This window comes from Mirounga leonina, unplaced genomic scaffold (assembly GCF_011800145.1).
Source record: "Mirounga leonina isolate KUSES-001 unplaced genomic scaffold, KU_Mleo_1.0 Mir_115, whole genome shotgun sequence".
NCBI classification, from domain to species: Eukaryota; Metazoa; Chordata; class Mammalia; order Carnivora; family Phocidae; genus Mirounga; species Mirounga leonina.
In genome coordinates this window covers 5,164,803-5,183,255 of record NW_023270268.1, presented here as the reverse complement: position 1 = coordinate 5,183,255, position 18,453 = coordinate 5,164,803, and the positions used below count along the sequence as shown (strand labels likewise).

The 18,453-nt window shown below is 43.6% G+C and overlaps 1 protein-coding gene across 8 annotated transcripts in view; it reads right to left on the bottom strand.

The window, feature by feature from the left end:
- Positions 1-18,453, bottom strand: part of STAC (SH3 and cysteine rich domain) — a 157,465-nt gene that overhangs the window by 56,389 nt on the left and 82,623 nt on the right. For 7 of the 8 annotated variants that reach the window (XR_004676757.1, XM_034991861.1, XM_034991891.1 and 4 more), the window contains exons 3-5: positions 4,804-4,904; positions 3,142-3,223; positions 1,733-1,848 (exon numbers count right to left, since the gene is read on the bottom strand). Coding sequence is in view for 7 of the 8 variants with exons in the window: in XM_034991861.1 (XP_034847752.1) it covers positions 1,733-1,848; positions 3,142-3,223; positions 4,804-4,904 (299 nt within the window). In the remaining variant the exon portion in view is untranslated. The remainder of the gene's footprint in view (positions 1-1,732; positions 1,849-3,141; positions 3,224-4,803; positions 4,905-18,453) is intronic. The other variant, XM_034991870.1, reaches the window with a different exon arrangement.

The window sequence follows — 18,453 nt, the reverse complement described above, 5'->3', positions numbered from 1 at the left end:
ACTTGATGTATGGCCTCCCTAGGGAGAACATCAGGATCAGGTACCTTAAAATGTCACAACTTATACCTGCTCTGCTTTGAGGGCAATGTCTACTGAAACGTTTTCCTTCTTTACTCTGAAATCCTGCCGTGTTCCTATGCCATAGCTATTATAATACACTTAACATGTATGTTATGTTCCAATTCTTAATACAAATAGCACAAGACAGATAAAAGTGTATTTCTTAAAAAGTGCCAAATAATGCTGTCATCATCTGCTTTGTGCTCTACTGCTTTGGTCTTCTGAAATAAGTTGTGAATTCTGAGAGTAAGGAGTCATGTCCTCCCCTTCCTCTGTGTCCTCTACAGTACTGGTGAACTCAAGGCACTTAATTCATGTTTGCTAACTGAGTAAAGAAAGAACTAATTGACGTCAATTTTAGGGTCAGCAAGGAAAAAGAATACAATATGTTTTGGTTCTTCCTTCTTAGAAGTTAGTGGGATGCACAAAGAACAGGGCTTTCAGTGAGTTTAAATTTGGCATCTAGGGGCGTCTGGGTGGCTCAGTCGGTTAAGCATCTGCCTTCAGCTCAGGTCATGATCTTAGGGTTCTGGAATCAAGCCCCACGTCGGGCTCTCTGCTCAGCGGGGAGTCTGCTTCTCCCTCCCCCCTGCTCATGCTCTCTCTCTCTCAAATAAATAAATAAAATCTAAAAAAAAAAAAAAAGGTGGCATCTAGGATGACCATGTGGCATCAATCTGAAGACCTTCAAACCTACCTACTCACCCACATGACCTATACATCCACCCACATAACATTTCAGTTATCCTGTGGATTGACCTGCACCCATTGAAGGAGCTGCTTCTACTCAGCCCCTGACAACCCCTCTGACCGGTATGCATCCCCCTTCTCCATTCACCCTAATCACTTGATGTTGACAGGACCCAGCTGGGCAGACCACCTGGTGGCTCATCTGTGCCTTGCCCTGAAATCCTTATTTTAATAGGGGCTGCAACAATGGAACCAGTAACTGGGTGCAAGCCACCCTAATTGGCAACATCAACTGGAAGGTCCTTGTCTCTGCAGGAGAGATGTTGGCCTTCAGCATGAGTGGCAGAGTTGTGTGGCATTGTGGGGTATTTATAGAAATTCTGGTTGGGACAGCCAGAGATAGGATGATGAGAGCATGTCACAGAGATGCACAGGGCAGTCATTTTCGACCAAATAAAATGTGGGCGAGGTGTCTGGGAGGCTGAGAGTCCCATGGAGACAGGTCCAGTGCTCTGGGGAGGGCAGCTTCTGTGTGAAACCAATGGGAGTACCTTGTCTTAGCGAGAAAAGACTGAGAAAATGTGAGAAAGAGCTGTATTCTTGAACTGGGATGTAGCCGGAAGGAGATTTGGAAAACTGGCCACAGCTGGGACTTCCCTGCCTCTGCCACTGTTTGGGTGAAACCTTTCTGTGTTGACTGCCATGCGATCAAATATTGGTGGGAGGGCAGGGAAGGGGAGTACATGGAGAGTCGAGGATCATGAGGCCAAGAGCATGGTCTTTGAGGATGAAAGTAAAATGATCCCTGGGTGTTGGCAACAAACAGGAAGTTAACCTTTAGTGGCCCAAGGCACCTGGGCTTTTCCTTCAGAGGCTGCCTGACTCCCAAAGACCTGCCCTCACGATGCACTTATGGGGAGCCCCTGAGGCTTGCCCTTCCCAGAGCACTGCAGGTGGACTGAGGGAGGAGGAGTATAATTACAGAGGTTCTGTGAGGCGAATCAGAGCCACTGCCGGAGCTGCCCTTCTTGGTTCTCTGGGCCAGGGAGGTGCCGAAGCGGAGGGTCTCATAGACAGGGTCCACCTTATTGCCACAGGCTGCAACAGAAGAGAAAGGTCATCTGAGTGACAGGTTTCCTCCACTCACCATCAGGAAGGCAACCAAGAATTTATCATACCTCCTGGGTCAGCAGCACTGGAGAAGAAGGTTCTGTGCCACAGACTCACTAACCCCTGGGAAAATGGAGCTGTGTGTGGTCAAGCTTTCCCGGCAGGTGGGCCCCCCACAATATGTGCCCTTTGGCCAGGTCTTTCCCGTGCACCCACCACTTACATCCAGAGCTCTCAGTTCCCAGACGCTTCCTGATTTATTGGTTTTTCCTCTTTTGTTATCCATCCTCAGGACTCCAATGTCAAGGTTCTGCCCGATACCAGCTTTATTTCCCCTGGTGTGAGGTTCTGCTCACCAAGGGACGAAGCCTTGAGCGAGACTCAAAGTTTGCAGTAAGAGGCAAGTCTTTTTGAAAGAATTTGACATTACCGGGGCGCCTGGGTGGCTCAGTTGGTTAAGCGACTGCCTTCGGCTCAGGTCATGATCCTGGAGTCCCGGGATCGAGTCCCGCATCGGGCTCCCTGCTCAGCGGGGAGTCTGCTTCTCCCTCTCCCGCTCCCCCCTCTTGTGCTCTCTCTCTCTCTCAAATATATAAAATCTTAAAAAAAAAAAAAAAGAATTTGACATTACCAGGCCTCATGAATTTCTGTTTAAAAGCTTTCTAGTTTAAAGCTTGCCCCCTCCAAAGGAAAAAGAGATGGAGATTCTCAGGGAGAGAGAGAAAAATAGAAGTAAACTGAAAGATATTGTTAAAGAAAATTTCAAGCCAGAAAGATCTATAAATATAAGACATTTTTTTTTGTCCTCATTAAAGAAAAACTGATATTCACAGAGTTCCTTCCAAGCATTGGTCTATAATTTACATTTATTTTTTTGCAACAGTATGAAAAGCAGCTTTTGCTGGTCTTCATTTATAGGGTCTGACAGTTTGAGTAACTTGTCCAGACACACAGTTAGTGGGTCAGCGGGGGAGCTGGGGTCTGAGCCGGGTCTGTGGGATGCTAGGCTCCATGCTCTTCCCACTCTGCCATGATGCTGAGGGGTGGTATAGCATATCAGCAGCCTTTGGGACGTGAGTGGTTTTCAAGCTTCATCGGGGAGGGGAGAATTTGCTCCTCCTTATGTTTCCTCTCCAGCAAAGCAAACAATCATAATGCCATCAGCTACCAGACAGACGCACAAACATAGCCTGCTAGATCTGTGGTCCCGAGACAGCAACAGCTGTTAATGCTGACATTGCTGCTCAAAACCCAGCTCAACCCATCAGCATCCCAACTCACCGATGGGCATAACTTCTTTAATGCATCCAAACTGTTCATGGATGAGCAAGGGGGAGCTGTAGTAACGCCGAAACCCTTTTGGCTGGAGAGAGAATGAGAAAGAGAAAGGCTTAATGTCACTGAAGAGATGGAGAAAACCACACAAGAGCTCTGAAAATCATACCAGCTGGTTTCTCCAGGGGGCACCGCTCTGTTGCCCTTGAAGATGCTAGCTTGTCCTAGAATTTATCCCTGGGGGGGGGCGGGATGGGAGACAGGTGGCAATAAACAAGCTATGCTCCTCCCAGAAAGCAAGCCCCAGCCCTTCCCTTCCCTTTCCTGCCTCTCTTCCGTGTGCAGACCATAGCAGCCTCCCTTGTGTCCAGGCTCCTCATTATCTCCCGGGATACAAATGGACTGGCACGCATTATTTCACTGCGTTTTACTATTGAGGTTTATTAAACTCATAAAAGGCCTGGGCAAGGGGAAGCAGACCTCAGAGAGAGGCCAAAAGGACCTTGGATATATGACAAGCTCCCCACAGAGTCATTTGCCTTGTGTTCTAGACTCTCTGCTATGTTTTTCTGATCTCTCACTCATGGTCTTTGCCTTGGCTTGTGGAAATCATTGGAGGAGGAGGAGGGGAACAGGTGCGGCAGGGGTTTTAGAGAAGAGGACACTGCCAATCAGAGTAAGGAGATGAACTCTCTAAGAACCTTGAGTTACTCTATGCCAGTGTTGGAAGGGAACTTTGTGGCCCGGCCCCTACTGGAATTCCAGAATCCTCGCCCATGTTCCTGGCAGGTGGTATCTTCATTTTTTTGAACACTGCCACTGCTGGGGGGGTGGGGTGGTGGGAGGAGCTCCCACTAGCCATGGAGGCAGGTCTTTAGTGACATTAGCTCTTTGTTAAGACTTGGTATCTACTGATCCTAGGTCTTTTCCCTGGAGCCACAGGACAGGAGAGAATTCCTCTTTTGTATGACAGGTCTTAAATTTTTTTGAAGACAGCTGTCACAGCCTAAGTATCTCTAGGGTAGACATTCTTGGTCCCTTTGTCAGTTCTCTGGCCATCCTAGTATCGATACCCTCAAAAGTGCTCCGGGTTGCTTTTTATCCACATGTGGCACCAGTACGGAAGCCCACGCTCCCAAGATGCTAAGACCAGAACTAGAATGGGCCAGGGCCATCTGACCTTCTTTGGCTTGGCCACCACGATCTCTTAAAGTGGTGCGTTGATTTTTATTATTCTCTCCATTTTTAGGGGCGTGGTTAATCTCTCTCCCCTTCTTGACATCCAGTGAGCCGTCAGCCAATTTAGCACTGAGGTGACCAGCCACCCTTGTTTTTATGGGCTGGGAAGGTTCCTGGGATGCCACACTTTCCTCTTTAAAACAGGAACAGTCCCAGGATATGGGACTTGCAGTGCTAAAATTGAAAAAGTTCCAACCGGGACAAGTTGGTCACCATGTTAAGGACATGGAGTCCTTTTCACATGGGGAGCATTTGTCTCTCAGGTTGATAAAGCTCCTCTTCTGCTTGATCACTATGCCAACAAGGAAGCCTTGTTGGTAGGCCAGGGATTTGGGGGCTGCTTTCCTAGTGTCTGGCTATCAGGGTGCCACGGGGAAGGAGTTTGGATGGGCAGGGGTTTCTGGGCTCACTCCTGGCACCAGCCCTTACCAGCTTGCCCATGCACCGCTGGGGTGCTAGGCCATCCATGCACTTGTGGTGGATGCTCATCTTACAGGCCTTGCAGCGCAGCCCATGCTTAGCGTTTGCTCCTGTCAGACATGTGTGAGCTTTGGTTAGGATACAACCTGCCTTTACCTGGTGACTAGCATGAAGTCCCTAAAAGAGTGGTTACTCCCTAAACCCAGGTCATTCTTCTTCTCTGTGACTTTAGCATGATGTTTTCGAAACAGACAAGATCTTAGGGTAGATTCTTTGACCTTCTCCCACATCTGGTACCACTTAAGGTATCAGCTATGGTTTCTTCCTACTCCTTTCCTCTTCATTACTCCAGAAAATCTCAGCCTCCTCCATGTCACTGTTCAACTCAATTCAAGTTAGCAAATGCCACTTTCTTTGCCCGTTTCTGCTCTTCTGTATGTCTTGCCAAGGAGTGCAAGTGCTGAAATTTTGCCCATTTTTTACCTGAGTTTCTGTCATAGAGTCTGAGCTATTGGGACTCTTGGGTAAATGGCCAATAAAGGGGGAATGGCATGGTCTGTGTGAGAGAGGGCTGAGGGTACTTCAAGTGGGGACAGAGGGCTGGATCAGACAGCAGCTCCTGCCTGGTGGAAGAGGAAGAGGAGGTGGGTGGCCATGAGAGCACTGCTGCAGAGAGTCACCCAGCCTCCTGGGACAGGGTGCCTTGATGGGGTAGGAAGAAAGGAGGCAGAGGAGGAGAGAGGCTCCTTGGTGACCCTGTGATGCTTCGGTGAGGCTCAGGGCAGCAGTGCTGGGGGGCAGACAAGAGGGTGGGCCTGGGGGGCCTCAGGGACATGGGAGGGATGCTGGCCATCTGCATTCATGTTCTACAGTGCAGCTGGAGGGAGGCGAGGTGAGGATGTCAGAGCGGGACATTTTCTGTCTCCACTTGGTCCCAAGAGGTGCGAGACAGAGTGAGTGAGCTGATAGGCTCCTCACAGGCCTCCAAAAATGGGCTGCCAAAATGGGAGTTTATAGCTCTTAGATGGCTAAGCACATCAAGCACATTAGAAAAGTGAAGAAGGTGGGGGCTGGGGAGGATTTCTTTGTGGAGCTGTTGAGGTCCTACTCCTTTCATCCTCAGTCCTACTTAGAGAGGATTCAAGGGGGTTATTTTAAAAGCTTGGCTTATGTCCCCTGGAGTCTGTGGGACACACGGCTGTGGCTATACCCACATAAAGAATGCTGACAAAGAAGACCACTGGACAGGCAATGGGACTCCCTACATCTCATAGGCATTGATATGTTCATATACTCGGAGACATGAGGCCACAGGTATCCTGCTCCCTATGCAGCAGACTACAGAAGCAAAATGAGGACACCCCAAGATCATATGTGAAAACCACCCTCTTCTCTGCCATCCAAACCACCATTGGCCCTTGTCCAGACTCATTCCTAGTTGAACTAGTTTCTCTGTTTTTGTCTTCCTCCAGTGCGTGCACAGTAACCAGAACAATCATTTAAACAAGACTTGAATCACCTCCCTTTCTTGTGTAAACAGCTTTCAGTAGGTTCTCCCTGCCTTTCTGGTGTTATAAAAAATGCTCAGCATGGTGGGGAGGCTTTGTATGATTTGGTGGAGCCCATATCTGCCTCTATCTCAAGCTAACCCCCTTGTTCGCTATACTCTAGCCACATGGCCTTCTGCAAGTTCCCTGAAGGCACGAGCTCTTTAATTCTTCAGGGTCTTTCACACACACTGCCCTAAATGCCCGGAATGTTGTCTCTATCACTCCTCACCTGGCTAGCCAATCCTCATCCTTTGGGTCTCTTGTCATTCCCCCCATGAAGCTTTCTTGGCCACATTCCCCCTTTCCTTGTCTAAATTATCTTTATTATTATTATTATTCTTTCTTACAGCACTCTGTTGTTGTTTTTCACAGCATTTATCACAATTACTCATTCGAGAGTTTGTTTTTGTATGCCTTTCCTCCTGGACTGTGAACTCAATGAGGCTAAGGGCTGTGTTTGTTCATCGGCCACTGGGTACCCAGCTCTGAGTATGATGTCCAATAAATATGTGTTAAATACGTTAATCAACAAATTCTCTCACAGTCATACATGTACTGAAGCAAGGGTGACCGACTGAGATAATTAAGTGGAGTTGATTCATTGATGGTGTAGAAGCAGCATTCAAGAGCTCGGAGAGGACTTCAAGATCATCTATAGGGATGATTTTATTCCACAGATGAGAAGCCTGAGGGTCTAGGTCAGAAGAGGTCCTGCCTAGTATCACTTTTCCTCTGCTTGACCCTAAAACTTCCTCCATTTATTGGGGATAAGGTACATGAAGATATGAATGGGGATAATTAGACGTTAAAATAAAGGAGAGTACAGAACATGATATTCAACTGGGAAAAGCCACAGGCAAACTCATGTCTGGACAAAGATCCACGATACCTTCAGGAGGTATTACCTGCAAACTCCCTTCGAGAAGGTATCATTTAACACAATGTGTGTCTGCTCTTACAACCACAAAAAGGCAAAGTGACATATAAACAAACCATAAATTACTGGGTATGTGTGCTTGTTCATAAATACTAGTTGGAAAGGCTCTTTTCCTTTTTTAAGAGTGGTTACTGCAATGCCTTCTAAACACTGGGCTTTGAAAGCAATCACTTATTTTTTTGTTTTCAAATTAGAGAATGCTATTTGTGCCCTATGAGAGAATAAGTAAAAGCTTCAAAGAAGAGTTATTTCATTGTGTACTGGACTCTGAAATAGCACTATTATATATTAAGGTATATTCTCCTTCAGGCCTGAACACTGTAATTTCAGTTTTCCTTGTCTGTTCTAATACACTCCACTATTTGAATGAATCAGATCACCAACAATAATTTGGTTTTAGGTGTTCCAATTTCTATTGTGGAATAGCAGGAGTGACTGAAGAGGAAAGCTTGTATTCTGTGGCTCATAGAATAGTTCAAAGGGATAAATCACATCACTCACTGGTGTTAGCTTACTGTAGCAGGATATGGGAAAGCTATGGTCTGACCCATTACTAGTGACCTCCATCACAAAGGCATCACTGAATGTGACCCTTAGGCTTCAGTAAGAGTGGGAAAAACATGGTTTTAAATTAGAATCTGTCTCATGCTGGCCCTTTAAACTTAAGAAAGCTACTAACATTCCTGGAGCCTCAGCTGTCTCCTCATCAAATGGCAATACTTCTAAGTCCTCCCAGAGTTGCTAACAGTAATAGTGTTGAAATATATGCAAAGGGGATTGCATGGATTTAAATACTTGTAAACATAAAGATGTCACTGGACTTTGAATAAACATGGTGGATTGGCCACATGAGAGTCCCATTTACTCATACCAAAGCCCACTAAAATGTCAGGCCAATAATAAAAAGTGGTATAAACCCCAAATAACAAGGTTACTGGGAAGAGTGGCAAGTGTAGAAGAGAGTTCATGTATTCAGAAGATAGAAAGCAACTGGAGGAATGGCAAGGAATTTAGCAGAAAAGGGGGGAGACTGGATTTCCCAATAGCAACTTGGAAATGGGAAGATCAGGGACCCTCAAAAACTGTGGAATTTTAAAATTCTGAGAGAAAAGACTTTCCAACCTTGAATTGTATACCCAGGCAAATAACCAACGATTATGTAGGCAGAATAAACACATATTCAGGGATTCAAAATATTTGCTTTCCATACACCCTTTCTCAGAACATTAATGAAAAATGTGCCTTAGAAAGATCAGGGAATAAATCGAGGAAGAAGAAATTGTTGGATCCAGTGCACAACAGAGGAATTGACACAGAGGAAAGGTAAATGATATGCCCCTGGGACAGCTCTGCAGTAGCCCTAGACAAGTGCTACAAGATGAAGTAAGGCCATACCCCTGGGGGAAAAATGGAACTTAGAAGTTTATTGATGCTTTTCAGGTTTCGATGCTGTAACAGATATGGCATCTGACAGATACATGAAAGCATTTGAAAAAAAAAAAAAACTATAGGTGCATAAAAGGTCAAGGGAATTAAAAAGGTGATTTCTAATTGAGGAAATATAAAACTTGTGTAAGGAAAGAAATGTAATCCTAGCACAATATTTGAATCAGAAGGGCGCCTGGGTGGCTCAGTCGGTTAAGCGACTGCCTTCGGCTCAGGTCATGATCCTGGAGTCCCGGGATCGAGTCCCACATCGGGCTCCCTGCTCGGCGGGGAGCCTGCTTCTCCCTCTGACCCTCCCCCCTCTCATGAGCTCTCTCTCTCTCTCATTCTGTCTCAAATAAATAAATAAATAAAATCTTTAAAAAAATATTTGAATCAGAAATTAGCAATAGTCACAATAGTGTATACACTATCAAGTTCACACAAAATTGTGACAGAAGTAGTTGTGACGATGAGAACAGAGGAACAGCAAAGATTGTGCTGTAACTCTTGTAGGAAGGTGAGAGCAAGGCAGAGGGGAACGAGCAGGGGGTGCCAGAGGGTGTCAACCAGAAGCCAATAAATGTTTCATTAATCAATAAATAGTAAGTGCAGCATTTAGACATATTGAAATAAATGCCTGAAGAAACAATTAAAGAGGATGAAAGTAGCTGCCTTTCAGAAGTGTCATGGTTATAGGATGAGAAATTTTCCACTGAAGTATTCTCAGTACCATCTGTACCATATTTAAACTATTCTCATGTCCTACTGTGGCAAAAAGCAAATAAAAATGAAGCTGCTGGAAGCTGGGTCATATCAGCCCCTTGGATTGATGTGGTCTGTGGTATATGGAGATACAGGGAAAATATGGAGCCAGCTTATCACATAACCATCAGTTCTTCCCTGGAATTTGAACTTCTGGGATAAATCTAAGATAGTTCTATGAGTTATGGTGGAAAATTGTTAAGGATGTTAGTTATGATACTCAAATGGAATTTGGAATGGATCAGTGCAAGCTAGGACAACACTGACTAACTGTCCGGCACTGGGCTATTTTATGAGCATGGTAGGATTTACCATTATGGATAAGTGAGCTGTCTCTAGAGGAACCAAGTGTTGAAGCTCTTGTGAATAAAGGAGTCTCATATAGATATTGGCAGAAATATAAAAGGGGTTTTCTCAATGCAAATGGCTACTCAACGACATTGGATGACAGGCTCCTTTTTTTTGAAAAATAAAATTGATTACACATATCTACAAAAGAGCTGGCCAGAATCGTTTTGATAACATTTGGCCATTGAGGCACTGTTTACTCCTTAGCCAAATTTCATATGGTATCAGTTAAAGATAAAACAGGATAAACCAAGGGTTTACAATCAAGACCCCTTAACCAGGAAAATAATATGGAGAATGAGTAAAAATAAATTTGTGTAGAAAAAGAAATGGAATCATAATACAGTACTTAATTCCGCAGACAATCGTTGTAATTATTATTAATAATTAGTTTGCTTTCAGAGTCTACAACTATGGAATTACTCCTACAATTTATTTGATTAAAATTAATGTCAGATAATAAAAAAGACTCTTTACTGTGATTTGGGAAAAAACTTTAAAAAATTTAGAACTATATACATAAAAATAGAATATCTATAAATAGCTCCATAAATATTTCTTGAATTACATAAAATACCTATAAATAATTCAGAGGTAAATACAGGTCAAAAAGTTCAAAGACATACCAGCCCCTGTTCTTGTGGGTTCAGGTACTGGGGCCACCTTTGCCCTCCCCCAGTGCAGGGGGCCACACCATGGCTGGGAGAGGAAACTGCACAGATGCTTATATCAAGAGTGTGCAGACACTAGCGAGGACTGGAAGTCCATGTTACAGAAGGTTCTCAAAGCCAGAGAGATGAGAGCAAAAGCAATAAGTGAATTTTGGTGCCTGGGCAAACCAGAGGCATTTAAGGGCTAGAAACTATGCAAACAGTGGAAAGATGACAGTGTCTTTAAATGAGAGGCTGTAACAAAAAAATCTCTACTGGATAATAAAGCGGGCATTATAATGCAGCTAACATTGTCCATGGGCCCTCTACCCTTAAATGAACACGACACAAGGGATGGGACAGAATTATGGGGGAATCTGTTAAGAAGCCCTCTCTGATGCAACCCCCTGCGCACTTGCCTTGTCTCATTTTCAGTATACTCCACCTTGACCTCCTTTGTTTTCCTAGATCATTTGTGGTTCTTGGCAACAGGTGCTGGATTAGGCTTCTTAAGGGTTGCTCACACAAACTCTTTTGCCTTTCTTGTTCAGTTGCTAAATAGCTTCTCATCTCGAACCCCTTTTAGATATTCTCTGAAGCTGCCTGCACACACACCCTCCCCTTTTCCTTTATACAGGACCCTCCACTCTGCACAGCTCCCTCATTGTTCCTGGAGTACCTTTCACAGCAGGTCCTCAGCATGGGATGCTGGGTAATTTATTCACCTCTGGAACCTCTGCAGCCAGAAAGGTCCTTGGCTGGTACACTGCAGTCCATCAGGAATGATGAGCCACCCAGGCCTGGGCCAGAGAAGTGTTCAAGCTAAGAGAATGCTGGGGGTCCACCCCACTCATTCTATGGAAAGATATCTCCCTGTGGCCCCAAATCCTGGAGGCTTGCGCGACTACTGGGTTCTACTCTAGTTGCAGATCCGCACTGTATGGGCCCCCACCTGGCTGGGTCTTGTTTTTCATACCCTTGTTCCAATGTGACTATATCCGGCTTTGCTGGAACTCAGACCTCCCAGGTCCTGCATGGCCCTACAGTCCAGGCCAGATACTGTTCCATGTGATGTCTGCCTGACCTAGGAAGTGAGCTGAAAGCTGATTCTGGGAATCACTGTCTCTGTGTCTGCTACTGGCTCATCATATCTTCCTTGGAGCAGATGCTGAAAACTATCTGGACTGGAATCAGATTAGTCATGCCCCTTGACTCATGTCCCTTTGTGGTGGACTCCTCGTAGCTAACAGCTTACATTGGCCTCTGAGTCTTCCTCCTGGTATGAGCTCCCATGACACCTCCCAGAGGACCCTACAACAGTGTCTGTTGAGTGCTCTGCTGTCCTGACAGAGACGCTAAGATCTCTCCCATTGCCTTCATGATTGCCTTCAGTACGGGAATGCTTAAATTCTGTATCTTCTTCCGTGGCTGCATTATTGAAAACTGTGCCTTCAACATCTAAATAATAACAGGATGATCTGGAAGAGTCAATGCTCCATAGTGGAATTAAAAATAATACATGCAGAACATGGGAAGTATTTCCGTGACTTTCACATGCTACTTCTTTTTGATGTCAAGTAATGGTGTGGAGACGATCTTTAAGACTGTGAGGCCACACGAAGCCAACTAAGCTAAATGGAGTCACTGGGCATGATTCTCTCTCTTCTCATGAGGACAGAGGGGGACTTGAGAGAAAAACAAATGAATGGAGGAAAAAATCAGTACAATGAAGATGGGAGGAGCTTGGCGGTCAACACACACACACACTTGCGCACACACCCTCGTGTGCGCACACACACACACTTTTGAGATGGAAGAACATTGTACTAGAAGTCAGAAACGAATTCTCACCCTGATCCTGCAGGAAGGAAAGAAAGTGGGAAGGAATTAAAAATTATCGAGCTCTTGTGCACTGTTAGGCAGTTTCCTGGATTTTTCTTCATTTTATTAATACTTGTTACCTGTTATATGCAAGGTATCATTTTAATTGAAGGAGGCGGGGGTAACTGATAACTTCGATGGCAAAGAATGGACAAACGTTGAGTTGGGGTGAATATGTAACTCACTAGCTGTGAACTCAATACTGCAATTTTCCCCCTGTTTTTATCCACTCAGTCCTGTGAGGTAAGGATTTTTGTTCTCTCACTGTTACAGGGAGTGAACTGAAGCCCAGGGACACACAGCTAGTGAGGATAGAGACCGGACGAGGGTCCAGGTCTATACAACTTGGAAGCTTGCCTCTCTTCCCTCATCCCGTCCCCACTGCCTCCTGCCAGCCATCTGCACATCAGCAGATCTCTACCCTGACCTGGTCTGGATTTCTCCTATTGAAATTGAAAGAGAAAAATTACAAAGGCATTCATGGTCCTCTCAGCTCTGTTTATGATAATCATAGAATAAAAATACAAGTATGTTACCACAGCCATTGAATATAAGGTTGGAAGGTTGGAGGAGAAGGGGCTATTATGTTATGTCAGTAATATTTCCTGTCCCAACATCCTCTTTGGAAGAGGCATTCTGATCACATATGCGATGGGTAACAGATAGGCTCTCATAGCGGACAGATGTGAACAAGAATTTTTTGGATGAGCCGGCCACTGCAGAGATGCAGGTCCATGTAACAGATATGTATAAGATATTACAGGCTCCACTGATCTTGAATACACGCAGAAGAAAAGTGTGGGAAACACAGAGTTTTTCCCATTGCAGACATTGCCAAAGCCGCCAAGCTGGCGATTACTCATGCAATCAATAATGCATTAGGAATCAAGGCTGCAAATGCATTAGCCAATATGTGTATGCTGCTGTTTCTAGTTTTCATATGTCCTTATTTGGGGACTTATTTTTGTTTTGAAAATGACACTGATGTCATAAATGTTCTCATCTTGGTTGATTCTTTTTAAAAGGAAGCGTGGAGCCAAGGTGGAGAAATAGAAATGTAAGAATACAAAAGTACAAAAGCAGGATAGCTGTTCTACAACTTATTATAACTTTCACACGTAAATTGTCTTATATTTGTATGTTCGATCTGGGTATGTGTGTATATACATGCACACATAATACATAAATGTACCATGGCGAGGTGGAAGAAGTTGGACTTCAGGTATCAAAAGACTGAGGTATTAGTCCTTAGCTCTGAGACCTTGGACGGGCACCTGTCCTCTGATCTCAGTCTCCCCATCTGAGAAAGGGTGTCACAAGCACAAAGTGGAAAAACCAAGGGACCCTCTTTTTAATAAGCACAACTTAACATGCAAAAGTAAATGGTAACAGGACTAGAAAGTGCATCACCTGTAGCTCTAAATGGTGGCTTTCCCTGAGGTCACGATTCCCAGATTCCTTAAGGCTGAGCTGGATATTCCAAACTCAGGATTCGATGAGGCATGACCCAGATAGAGCACCGTCTACATTCTACTCTCCTGTGTGTACTACACCGAAATCCCCACACTCAATGTACAAATAAGCAAGGTGACCCTTGCTCTGTAAAGGTTTACCTCCAATACATTTTTTTTTATTTGACAGTGAGAGAAACAGCGAGAGAGGGAACACAAGCAGGGGGAGTGGGAGAGGGAGAAGCAGGCTTCCCGCGGAGCAGGGACCCCGATGCAGGGCCCAATCCCAGGACGCTGGGATCATGACCTGAGCCGAAGGCAGACGCTTAACGACTGAGGCACCCAGGCGCCCCCCTCCAATACATTTGAAACACGAATACAGCATCAAATACTAAAGAAACGTATTATTTATAGAAGAATTCGTTCCATCGATCTTTTATAAGTAAGATTCATACTTATTTATTAACTATGTTACTACTTTATTTAAATAATACTTAAACATTTAAATATAATAATATATAATGATTATATTTTCGTTATGTATTAACGTCATAAGCTAACCATTTAAGGACTTCTAACACCTGATGCAGAACAAGCTGATGAAAGTTTTAGCAGCCGTGGCCAACGGGAGAGAATTAGAACCAAAGGTTAAAGCCCATGTGGACTGTCAGTTGCATGACATTGATCCCTCAGCTTTCTAGGAGAATGTCTGCAGGGCAAAATTGGGCCTTCATCTGGAGCATCTCTGTATTAAAGGGCCACATATATCCCTGGAGGATCTGTATCAAAGGACCACACTGGGAAAGGTTTGAGATTGAGGAGAGAATATTTTTTTTTAAATTTTATTTTATTATGTTATGTTAGTCACCATACATTACATCATTAGTTTTTGATGTAGTGTTCCATGATTCATTGTTTGCGTATAACACCCAGTGCTCCATTCAGTACGTGCCCTCTTTAATACCCATCACCAGGCTAGCCCATCCCCCCACTCCCCTCCCCTCTAGAACCCTCAGTTTTTTTTTCAGAGTCCATAGTCTCTCATGGTTCATCTCCCCCTTCGATTCCCCCCCCTTCATTTTTCCCTTCCTACTATCTTCTTCTTCTTCTTCTTTTTTTTTTTTTTAACATATATTGCATTATTTGTTTCAGAGGTACAGGTCTGTGATTCAACAGTCTTACACAATTCACAGTGCTCACCATAGCACATACCCTCCCCAATGTCTATCACCCAGCCACCCTACTGTCCCACTCCCCACCACTCCAGCAACCCTCAGTTTGTTTCCTGAGATTAAGAATTTGAGGAGAGAATATTAAAGCAAACAAACAAACATCCCCCAAACAAGACAAGACAAAATGAATGGGTAGGCACTTTCATCCACACTCTAGAAAGATGGGCCACTGAGATGTTAAGTTTCACATTTCAGATCTGACTAGGATTTGGGAAGCTCTGGCAGGGATTGTGAAGAGAAGCTGTCAGAACTGAGAAAGTCAGTTCTATTGACATGGGTGGGGTCCTCCCTTGCCTTCACTTGCCACTTTGATTTTAGGGGAGCAGGGGAGAAAAAAGAGGCTGAGAGCTGGGGAGGACCATGGAGCTTAGCCTTCTCTGGAGTTTACCCTTTCAGGATGGAGAGGGGACAGAATTACTTGTCTGGCCTTACTCTCTGGTAAGAATCTCGCCCATGCTGAGCACGCCACCAGTGACATTTTTACAACATTCACCACAGCATTAGAAATGCTTTCTTGTCATCTAGTGTAGGATTTTTAAAATGGCTTACAAGCTAATCAAGTGAAGGCATAATTACCAGGAGGAAGGCAGATGACCCCCAACTCCTTCTTTGAAAAACACTTTATATTTCAAGAATCTGGAGATTCTGGTAGCAGAATGGAGGATTTCTCCAGAAGAAAACTCGTCAACCATGCAAAGCTTGGCTATAAAGGAGTTTTCTTGTTTTTTTGGTTTTTGTTTGTTTTTTTCTTCCTGAGGAGTTAGACTAGGGGCCAGAAACGTGTCTCTCTCTGTAAAGGGCAAGAGAGTAAGCATTTTAGGTTGCTCCTGCATCTATTCCACTCTGCCTTTGAGGCATGAAGCAGACACAAATAACAAGTAATCAAATGAGCATGGCTGTGTCTCCATAAAACTCTATTTAGAGACACTGAAATTTAAATTCATATAATTTTCATGTGTTATGAAATATTCTTCTCTAAATTTTCTTTCAACAATTAAAAAATGCAAAAACCATTCCCATCTCGTGGTTCGAAATAGGCAGTGGGCCAGATTTGGCCAGTGGGCCACAGCTTTTTCTTTTTCCCAGTATTTTTTTTAATTGAGGTACAGTTCACATAACATAAAATTGACCACTGTAGAGTGAAGAATTCGGTGGCATTTTATACATTCGCAATACTGTGCAATCATCACCCCTATCTAATTCTGAAATATTTTCATCATCCCAAAAGGAAATCCCATACACATTAAGCAATTATGTCCCACTCTTCCCTCCCCCAACTTCTGGAAACCATCAGTCTGCTTTGTGTCTCTATGGATTTACCTATTCTTGCTATTTCATATAAATAGGATTATCAATCTGTGACCTTTGTGTTTGGGTTCTTACACTTAGTTTGGTTTTGAGGTTTATCCACATGTATCAGTATCTCATTCCTTTTTATGACTGACTATTCCATTGTATACAGTCTAGTTTATTATTAGAAATAGCTATTAATCTAATTACTCATAGAAATAGATTTCTCATTCTGATTTAAGCTCTTAGTGAAGATGAAATAAAAGGATATTCTATACTATAATAAAGGATACACATCTGACATGAGTTTGTCTGATACTTAATGAGGAAACATTAGAAACTCTCTCTCACCAGTAAACTACTCTCATCGTTACCAGACACCAACATCTGGCTAAATCTGGTAGTCAAAGTTCATCCCGTAATTGATCTATCTACCAATAGCAGCATTTGATAAGGTTGATCATTCTCTTTAACATTTTCTTTCTTGGCTTCTAAGATGGTATATCTTCTTGGCTTATCTCTACCACACTAGGCACTTCTTCCTGGTCTCTTGCTGGTTCTTCCCCTTATACCCAACTTTTTAAGATTGGATGGCCCCAGGGCTCAGTCCTTGGTCCTCTTCTCTCTTCCGTCTGTACTTACTCCCTTGGTCATATCATCCAACCCTATCCCTTCAAATACTATTTACATGCTTACAACGCCAGTATTTATATCTTCTACCTAGGAAAGGCCCCTCAAACTCCTTATCTCCTGACTTCTTGACATTTTCCTACTTGGCTACAAGATAAACATTTCAAACTTCAACATGTCTCAAACTGAATTAATGATCTTTTCCCTTCAACACCTGCCCCAGAACCTATTCGACCTGCAGTTTCCCCATTTCACTTGATGGCAACTCCATTTTTCCAGTTACTTGGGCCAGAAGCCTTGTTGGCAGCATCCCTGTCTGCTAATTTCCTCATGCAGCCCACATGCAGAAAATCCTGCTGGGTATTTCCTTCAAAATATATCAAGAGTCTGGCCCCTTCTCAGTTCTTCTGCTGTTCCCTGATCTTGACCTGCACTGCTGTGACAGCCTCCTGACTGTCCTCTCTGCTTCAATCCTTGCCCCATCCCTCCAAAGTATTAGAAGCCGCTATTCTTCACATAGCAGCTAAAGAAACCTTTTGCAAATATCATTAAAGTCCTATAATTACTTTACAGAGTAAAAGCTGAAGTCCTCTCAATGGTCTACAGTTACACTTTCTTCTGCCATCATTCACACTGGCTACTGGGCTGTTACTTAGCTTACCAGGTATACTCCTTCCTTAGGCTTTAGCTCTAGTTGTTTCTTTCACTTGAAATGCCCTTTCCCTAGGGTTCTCCCACCTTTCACAAGTCTTGCTCAGGTCTTATCTTGACAAGCTTATGCTGACCACTTCCTGTGATACTGCAATCCGTCCCTTGCCTCTGAACTCCTGATCCTTCTCACCTTGCTTTACATTGCTCTTCCTTCCACATCACTTGGAACCTTGAAAACTCATCCATGAATCCATCCATCCATCAATCCATCCATCCAACCATCCATCCTATCCATTGTCTCCCCGACGAAAATGTCAATTTTACAAGGGCCAGCATCTTTTCCTGGTTTATTCACTGTTACATCCTAAAGGCTTAGAACAAAACCTGGTAGAGAGGAGATACTCCAAAAATATTTGTTGAATGAATTCTTTTTAAGTTTGAAAGAAGACAAAGATGCGTGATGTTATGAATACTCAGCATGGTATTATTAAATAAGAAAAGAAAAAAAAATATGTTTTGAAGGGATGCCAATTTTCTCCAAATAGTTTTGCAAATTCACCAGAATTCCAGTTGAAGTCTCAATGGGATTTGGGTGGGGGACTTCCTAAAGTGATTCTAAAATTAATCTTGAAGAATAAATGCTTGAGAATAGCAAAACATTTTTGAAAAAGAATCTATGATAACCCACAAGAATAATTAAACCAGAGAGCTATTGGTGCTGAACAAACAAACAAAATAACCAATAAAGTGAATTGAAAACCAAGAAATATACTTAGGTATCTTTAAAAATTTAATGATTGATAAAAGTGACTTTTGAATCAGCAGCGAAAAGAAGGATTATTCAACAAA